The 9221-nt window shown below is 34.1% G+C and overlaps 2 protein-coding genes across 4 annotated transcripts; both read right to left on the bottom strand.

Moving 5' to 3' along the window:
- Positions 1-1040: 1040 nt before the first annotated feature.
- Positions 1041-1727, bottom strand: LOC136068165 (uncharacterized). The gene is made up of 2 exons (XM_065774928.1): positions 1702-1727; positions 1041-1609 (listed from the first exon to the last, which is right to left on the bottom strand). The coding sequence occupies exons 1-2, from the start codon at positions 1725-1727 to the stop codon at positions 1360-1362; spliced, it is 276 nt and encodes a 91-aa protein (XP_065631000.1). The 3' UTR covers positions 1041-1359.
- Positions 1728-3530: 1803 nt separating this feature from the next.
- Positions 3531-7429, bottom strand: LOC112003531 (uncharacterized). 3 transcript variants are annotated; one of them, XM_024035739.2, is made up of 2 exons: positions 7237-7429; positions 3531-4252 (listed from the first exon to the last, which is right to left on the bottom strand). In XM_024035739.2, exon 2 carries the CDS (start codon positions 4229-4231, stop codon positions 3848-3850), a length of 384 nt encoding a protein of 127 aa, XP_023891507.1. In that variant the 5' UTR covers positions 4232-4252; positions 7237-7429; the 3' UTR covers positions 3531-3847. The 3 variants fall into 3 exon arrangements, with proteins under 3 accessions (XP_023891507.1, XP_023891509.1, XP_065631062.1); XM_024035741.2 differs by having other exon boundaries at positions 3531-4249; positions 7237-7422; XM_065774990.1 differs by lacking the exon at positions 7237-7429 and adding an exon at positions 6172-6276 and having other exon boundaries at positions 3531-4249.
- Positions 7430-9221: the final 1792 nt, after the last annotated feature.

Raw genomic sequence — 9221 nt, 5'->3', positions numbered from 1 at the left:
ATATTGAATACCTCAATTAAACTTTAAATAGATTCTTTTCATCCCTCAAATTTATGGTCTAGAAAAATAGGTCTAGTCTTGGGCGATTTAATACATTTTATACTTCATATATAAATGACTTAATCACATTTATGGTGAATCCCACCATGAATTTAATAAGATAATTCATCATGAGTGTGAGAGGAGAGAGCATCATACTTCAGTATACTTAAGAATTACTCACATCTATGATCATCATTATTCAAAGAATATTTATAAAATTCCTTAGTAAGTTTCAAGGTTCTAAAATATATTATTAATTGAAATTGAACACCGTGGAAGAAAAACTTTAGATTATTAAATCAAGGTTTGGGGAAATATCAGAAACCCTCTCTCTCTCATTAGAAAAATACTTAGGACTTGGCAAAGCAGAACATATTGACAGGTGAAGTATTTGGGTTCGACAGGGCACACAACTAGTAGTAGGAGTAAGCCCAAAAATAGACCAGATAGTATGAACAGTACAACCTCCTTTTAAGTAATTGGCACATATAATTTCATCCTTTTAAGGTCTTAAAGCAATCTTAAGTAGAGCTTGATTTTATGATTTCATCCCTCTAAAAGTGCGACCCCTAAAGTTGTGATGGTTGAGAGTAATACCTTATCATGAGGCCACTGTAACTGATCAACAAAACATTTTGGGTGGCGGAAAAATGCTGGGCTTTCAAGTGGGGGAGCTTTTGGTAAGGCGAGGCAGTCTTTGATACGCTGGATGAAGGCAGGTGTGGCTACTGCTTCCCAGAGTTTTGGGTTTGGATTAACTTTTTGTTGATTTGCTAATTTGCTGATTTTTTTTTGAAAAATCAGTAAAAGTACAATTGTACTTAAAAAAAATATTAAGGCTTAAAAAGTTATACATAAACAAACTAAAAGAAAAAGGAAAAAAAGAGTGAGCCACTGATCCATTTGCATGACTCAGTCAGGTGCACAGTGTACCGACGCAAGCTTTGATTTACCAAGGTCCTTTAGCTTATCTCTTTGATATTTTGCAAGATTCAATATTAAAAAAAAAAACAGAAAAAGAGTATCCCATGACATTTTGAATTTCTTGAGGAATAACAATTTCAAGCAGCCAATCAATTTTCTGGAGGAAACACAATGTGCATTTGTGCACTCTAGTGCATAAGATATTTCTCCAGGATATTCTTTCAAGAACATGCACAAAAATGATGTAGAGTGTATGCATATTAAGCCAAGTCCATTAAGGTTTAATAAGAAGACCTTTCTACCGTTTATTCATGAAAAAGAAAAAGGGAAAAAGAAGAAAGACCTTATCAAAAAGAAACGTCATAAGAAAAGGAAAGATCAAGAGGGAACCATTCACTTGCTCTTGTCTTCTTCCTTCATCTTCTTCTCCCACTTGCGCTTCTTGTAATCCAGCAACATTTGTGGCATCTCTTGCATCAACCTTGCAGTGTTTGCCCGTTTTTCTGCAGCAATCCTATCACATTTGTGCCCTTTCCTCTTGGTCCTCATCTCTTTCCTCTCTGGATCATATGACCAGTCTTCCCCAGCAAGTAGGACTTCTTTGCGAAGTCTAGCTCTATGACAACGGCGCCAATTGTAGGGACTCAATTTGGATTGGACCCAGAGTATGAATGGGTTTTCAGCCCAACAAGCCCAAACAATAAATTTTTAGAGCATGGGTACAAGAACTAGTACCGTTTGACAGGAAATGTTATACTCATCAAGTAACAAGGGATATTTTAGGTTGATTCAATGAGAAAAACTCTCTTCGGCTATGTTTCAGTCCATCTCTCCTTTCTTTTTTTATGGAATCTCCCCCCTCTTATCTCATTCGTTTCTATGTTATATACTCCGTTCTCTCCTCCATTTCCATCGTACACGTGTAGTTCTTATCTTGGGAGCTCCTTTCTGTCCCATCCAGCACCTACCGGAACTTTTGCTCAGTGGCCATAAAGCTGCTTAGTCATTGTTCAAGTATCACCTCCACATTAATGCGGTCAAAGGGTTAGCTGGAAAGCATTTAATGTGGAGGTGATGGCCTTGGAAGATATTTGCTACCTTCCCCGACTCCTCCTTAGGTTTATACCCAATTTTCAGTTCAGATACAACTTTGCAGAGTCTCCTAAATAAAATGAAAGTTACATTCACCTCGGACTTTGGTGTACTCGGACGTGCGTTATGCCGCTATATACAATATCCACTCCTTTCTCCTATATTATCCATTTAATAATAATAAAATTTTTTAAGCTATCATCGGATAACTAAGCGTCCTCGGATTGGGTCGTTGGGCCCCGAGCCCACTTCTGAGGATTCCTATATCTTTTTAACTAACAGGCCCCACAATGTTAAATGTCTTTCATGCAAAATACAAATTTTTATGAAGATTTTTTATGTGTAAATTATTTTAAATATAAAATAAAAAGTTTTAAAACTTGCAAATTTTAAATGGCGTCGTTTATATTGAATACCTCAATTAAACTTTAAATAGATTCATTTCATCCCTCAAATTTATGGTCTAGAAAAATAGGTCTAGTCTTGGGCGACTTAATACATTTTATACTTCCTTCATATATAAATGACTTAATCACATTCATGGTGGATCCCACCATGAATTTAATAAGATAATTCATCATGAATGTGAGAGGAGAGAGCATCATACTTCAGTATACTTAAGAATTACTCACATCTATGATCATCATTATTCAAAAAATATTTATCATCATTATTCAAAAAATATTTATAAAATTCCTTAGTAAGTTTCAAGGTTCTAAAATATATTATTAATTGAAATTGAACACCATGGAAGAAAAACTTTAGATTATTAAATCAAGGTTTGGGGAAATATCAGAAACCCTCTCTCTCTCATTAGAAAAATACTTAGGACTTGGCAAAGCAGAACATATCGACAGGTGAAGTATTTGGGTTCGACAGGGCACACAACTAGTAGTAGGAGTAAGCCCAAAAATAGACCAGATAGTATGAACAGTACAACCTCCTTTTAAGTAATTGGCACATATAATTTCATCCTTTTAAGGTCTTAAAGCAATCTTAAGTAGAGCTTGATTTTATGATTTCATCCCTCTAAAAGTGCGACCCCTACAGTTGTGATGGTTGAGAGTAATACCTTATCATGAGGCCACTGTAACTGATCAACAAAACATTTTGGGTGGCGGAAAAATGCTGGGCTTTCAAGTGGGGGAGCTTTTGGTAAGGCAAGGCAGTCTTTGATACGCTGGATGAAGGCAGGTGTGGCTACTGCTTCCAAGAGTTTTGGGTTTGGATTAACTTTTTGTTGATTTGCTAATTTGCTGATTTTTTTTGAAAAATCAGTAAAAGTACAATTGTACTTAAAAAAAATATTAAGGCTTAAAAAGTTATACATAAACAAACTAAAAGAAAAAGGAAAAAAAGAGTGAGCCACTGATCCATTTGCATGACTCAGTCAGGTGCACAGTGTACCGACGCAAGCTTTGATTTACCAAGGTCCTTTAGCTTATCTCTCTGATATTTTGCAAGATTCAATATTAAAAAAACACAGAAAAAGAGTATCCCATGACATTTTGAATTTCTTGAGGAATAACAATTTCAAGCAGCCAATCAATTTTCTGGAGGAAACATAATGTGCATTTGTGCACTCTAGTGCATAAGATATTTCTCCAGGAAATTCTTTCAAGAACATGCACAAAAATGATGTAGAGTGTATGCATATTAAGCCAAGTCCATTAAGGTTTAATAAGAAGACCTTTCTACCGTTTATTCATGAAAAAGAGAAAGGGAAAAAGAAGAAAGACCTTATCAAAAAGAAACGTCATAAGAAAAGGAAAGATCAAGAGGGAACCATTCACTTGCTCTTGTCTTCTTCCTTCATCTTCTTCTCCCACTTGCGCTTCTTGTAATCCAGCAACATTTGTGGCATCTCTTGCATCAACCTTGCAGTGTTTGCCCGTTTTTCTGCAGCAATCCTATCACATTTGTGCCCTTTCCTCTTGGTTCTCATCTCTTTCCTCTCTGGATCATATGACCAGTCTTCCCCAGCAAGTAGGACTTCTTTGCGAAGTCTAGCTCTATGACGAGCACTAATGCCAAGGGGTTTCCAGGCCCCTAGCTCCCAGTAACCCCATACACCCTTGGATAGCTCATTCTTGTACTTAACCAACTTCTCCCGCCATGGGTACTGGTAGTCCCCAACTGCCTTCACCACAGATTTTGCCACTTTGCCAGCCATCAACCTCCCAAAGGTTCTCTGCTAGACAACAGACCGACAAGGTGACAAGGTGCACAACATGTTAATAAATCTAAGTAAGAAAAATGGGGAAGGGGAAAAGAAGAACAGTGGTCTGAAAAGAAAACTTGATTGAGAAACAATTAAGGCAACATCCATAACAGAATAGAAGTCACTCTTTTTCCATAAATCAATAATAATAAAAATTGATATTACTTCTTCAGCATTCCAGGAGCCTTTAATGGATTAAATTAAGCTTTTCATAAGCATTCAACAAATTAGATTGAGGCAACAATAAATTTTTTTTTTTTGGGGCTCAGATGAGAAATTTAGCATTGTTTATAGTATCACTGTCATCACACACTGCAGATTTGAGAAGCATAAAATTAAGATGGACTGCATAAGCTAGTTTAAAGCAGGTATTTGACTCAACTTAAAAAGGAACAACTTAAAAACAAATACCAGGTTCAATATGTGTAAGATCAAATGATACCCATTTAATAAAAATATTCACCGAAACTTAAAAACACTTCCATATGTATCTCTTAAAAAGTATATTATGGTTTCCATCAAACCTTGTTCTATTTAATTTTCAAACAGAGCAAATAGGGATCAGTGTCACAATACACCATGTATTTTAATATGTTTAACACCATTGAAAAAGAAAGCACCAGATACATTATATGGGTCGGATACAGTTCCAAATATTGACATGGTAGATCAAGAAAAATCAGGGCACAACTATAATTATATTTATTCTATAATACCTTTATATGTAAACGAATTACACATATAGCCCAAATTCCAAAAAAGTATGTAAATTAAACAGAGATAAAGTCATACTTTATATTTAAATCATAAATCAAAATAAAAGATTAACTAAATGACTCACAAAAGATTTCTAAGTAACAAAGTTACAAAAGCTCTAAATTGCACATGAATTGGGGTCCATAACTTGAAATCTGAACAAACAAATACAAAGTTTAGCCTAATTCAGCAGATATTATTCTTTTAAAAACAAGTTTTTTGGAGGAGTGCAACTGCTCTGTGTCTGTGTCTGTGGGGTATTTCTGTCTCTCTGATTCTAAGATGAGCACGGGTCCTCTCACTTGTCTTAAAATTTAGGAAATCCATTTTTTATTAACACAGAAAACATTTTTTTGGTCACCACACAGCACTTTTAAGATTAGGAAATGTACACATTCAGAATATCAAAAAGTACATTTAAACCAACACATTTGGAGCATTTCCTGCCAACTTGGTCAGGAAAAATAACATTGATTCTTGACATAAATGAAATGTGTCTGCTGCACATCAGATGCGTCTTGCAGGGATGTCAGTTCCTCAAGCTGTCTGACACTGTTAGGTGTCAGTGCATAAAATTTGTTGAGTTACTGGCATTTATAGGTTTCGAAATGTGATTGGAAGTGGATATTTTGAATTGGAATATTAATACGAAATTTCAATGAATATAAGCAAGGTAGGTGAGCACAATAATTTGATAAAAAAAGAAACAAAAATTGGGCTTATGCATACAGAAGAACTAACTTTAGATGATGGCAATATTAGATAGCAAAAGCAACAACTACAATTATAAAATTGCTCCACCCATGTTGTCCACATTATACTATTATAGTGAAGTACTGACTACTATTTAACAGAAACTTTCCACTGAGTGAATCATGGACATATTATGGGAAATTAAGTCATGAATTGGTTTTTATATTGTAAGCTAAACCCTAGGGAAGACTAGAAGAGAAATTTTAGCTAGGAGATGATGTTTTTACTAAGTAAAAGAGCTTCACATTTTCCCATCTAGGGTTCTGAATTATAGTACTGAATATCAAAAAAAAGAAGACACTGTTCCAATGCAATTGCTGAGATAAGTATAATTGCAGAGATACACAACTGAATGCCCAATGGTAGGAGTAAATGAAGCACACCCTTTTCAAATGCAAGCAAACAAAGCCAACTGAAGTTTTGTAAGATACAAACTAACACCCGATAATCTTCAATTTGGATTATATCTGAATAGAGAAAGGCAGCTTTGTAAGGTTGGAAAAGATGCAATTTCTAAGCAGGAAATTTTTGAATATCAACAATGTTTTTTGGAATATCAACAATGTTATGCACAACAAATTTGAAAGGCCAAACAGTCATCCTATATAACCATATTCAGTTAGAAAGTTAGAAATATAACATTGTCAAGAAAGGGTAGAAAGTCAAAAATACTAAAGTATAAGCAGAAATGAGTATTTTGAATCCAAATCATCCAACAAACATCATCAATACCATTTCCAATTCATGCAAGTAACATCCGTATGAGATCTTTTGTATCATGTATGTAAAACTAGACAACCTTGCCAAAAAGCTATAGCTCAGCTTGGCACTTTCTCCCCCCATAATAACCGAATAAAGGGCGAGATTGTGGGTTCAAGACCCATTAGGTGCGGGTGTAAGTTTCCCAAAAAGAAAAAAAAAAAAACAAGATAACCTGAGTCCAGTTCATTCCCCAGTTAAGTAATCAAACTGAATGTAAGCTTATTGGGTTCAAGATCAACAAAATGTAGTTAATAATACAGCATACAACTCTGAATCTCAGCAATACCAATTTTAAATATAAAATATTTGGACTATTAAGTAATTTTATTCATCACCAATTCAAGTAACAGTTCAGAAATCAATTGGGTATTAGTCATTTCAGGTACTTAACTAAATGAACCCTAACTGATACACAAGCAAAGCAATCACACTGAATCTGTAACCTAATCAAAAACCCAATTTTCTTAAGGGTATATCTTATCTTCAAAGATTAAGACTTTATCGGGCAGAGATTTTTCATGGGGGAAAGTAGCAAGAGTATGGAAAACTTATAAAATTACGAACTTTGAACCATAAACCCTAAACCTCCCTTTAGGTTTATGAGAAAGTAAAAAGCTTTACACATTTTCTCGGCAACCAAACAATTACGAGAGAGAGAGAGAGAGAGAGAGAGAGAGAGATTATACCTAAATCAGCTTCACCGTCGGGACTCGCCGCCGCCGGTCTTCACCTTCAGGCGTCACTGCCGTTCCTTCCTCACTCACCCAACTCTGTCCACTGAAATTGTGCTTCCCAGTGAAGGGGCTATGATCCTAATTCAGCTCAGTACTCACTTATGAGGTATTTTTTTGAAAAATTTTCAAAATTTTTTTTAATTTTTTTTTATTACCTATTACTTAAAAATATGGACCATTTACCACACGGGTGTGTGGCTTGATGGTAGGAGCATTTGTTCCTAGAACCCAGAAAAGAGTGATTCAAGTGATAACCTCATTAAGGCCTGCGTGATACACATGATATTACCTATTACTGTCAAGTAGTATAGGGTCGATGAACCTACACTAGAAATCTTTTTTTTTTATTCAGAAAAAAGAAAAAAGAAAAAAAGATATGGACCATTTTGATATTGTACTTAGAGGTTTAAATGTCAATTTGACACATTTAAAATGTTAAAGATCAAATTGATACACAAGATTGCATACTAAATACGAAATTTATCCTTACGTTAATTATAATTTTTTAGGGAGAATTTATTAATTCTTAATTATCAATTGGTTTCTTCATGAGTATTATTAATTTTCAAACATGAAACAAATAAATAATTAAATAGTTTTACGTATTAGATTATAACTTTGTACCCCTCAAAAAAAAAAAAAAAGATTATAACTTTGTAAGTTTTTTATTTATTAATTTTTTAAAGTAAAATTGTTAATAGTCTTTACGTTTTCCTTAAACAATATTGTGTAATAAAATATTCTCAAAAAAAAAAATTGTGTAATATAACTAGTAGTTATTCTTTAGAAGTTGTGTGTATATTAATTTAATTTTTTTTGAGAAAGTATTAATTTAAATATTGATAGCTTTCCTTTATGAGAAGAATCAAAATTCAAACTCATAATCTAGTAATATTACTAGTTTTCTTTTATGAGAAGAATTCAAATTCAAACCCCTCCATGGACGTATTATAACTACATTAAAATTAGTATCACAGTTGATTGTTGCCAAGGTTTCAAATTTATTAAAAAAAAAAAAAAATACAAATACAAATCCAATTATAATTTTACTATTAAATTTTTTTTAGAAATTTTAAAACTTATTTTAATAATCTTTAATTCTTATTTCTTAATAATAGAAGTTTGATTGTAAATCGTACTTGCACTGTGTGACTCAGTATAACTATTACAAATTGTACCACATAATTTCACTACTCCAATTAAAACTCAATTATCAAACACCTCACCCCCCCCCCCCCCCCCCCCCCCCCCCCATAAGTAATTTTATTCATCACCAATTCAAGTAACAGTTCAGAAATCAATTGGGTATTAGTCATTTCAGGTACTTAACTAAATGAACCCTAACTGATACACAAGCAAAGCAATCACACTGAATCTGTAACCTAATCAAAAACCCAATTTTCTTAAGGGTATATCTTATCTTCAAAGATTAAGACTTTATCGGGCAGAGATTTTTCATGGGGGAAAGTAGCAAGAGTATGGAAAACTTATAAAATTACGAACTTTGAACCATAAACCCTAAACCTCCCTTTAGGTTTATGAGAAAGTAAAAAGCTTTACACATTTTCTCGGCAACCAAACAATTACTAGAGAGAGAGAGAGAGATTATACCTAAATCAGCTTCACCGTCGGGACTCGCCGCCGCCGGTCTTCACCTTCAGGCGTCACTGCCGTTCCTTCCTCACTCACCCAACTCTGTCCACTGAAATTGTGCTTTCCAGTGAAGGGGCTATGATCCTAATTCAGCTCAGTACTCACTTATGAGGTATTTTTTTGAAAAATTTTCAAAATTTTTTTTAATTTTTTTTTATTACCTATTACTTAAAGATATGGACCATTTACCACACGGGTGTGTGGCTTGATGGTAGGAGCATTTGTTTCTAGCATCCAGAAAAGAGTGATTCAAGTGATAACCTTATTAAGGCCTGCGTGATACA

Source organism: Quercus suber, unplaced genomic scaffold (genome assembly GCF_002906115.3).
Source record: "Quercus suber isolate HL8 unplaced genomic scaffold, Cork oak 2.0 scaffold_102, whole genome shotgun sequence".
In the NCBI taxonomy this organism is placed as follows: domain Eukaryota; kingdom Viridiplantae; phylum Streptophyta; class Magnoliopsida; order Fagales; family Fagaceae; genus Quercus; species Quercus suber.
Note: the sequence above shows the minus strand (reverse complement) of the source record. Positions and strands in the feature narration are given on the sequence as shown.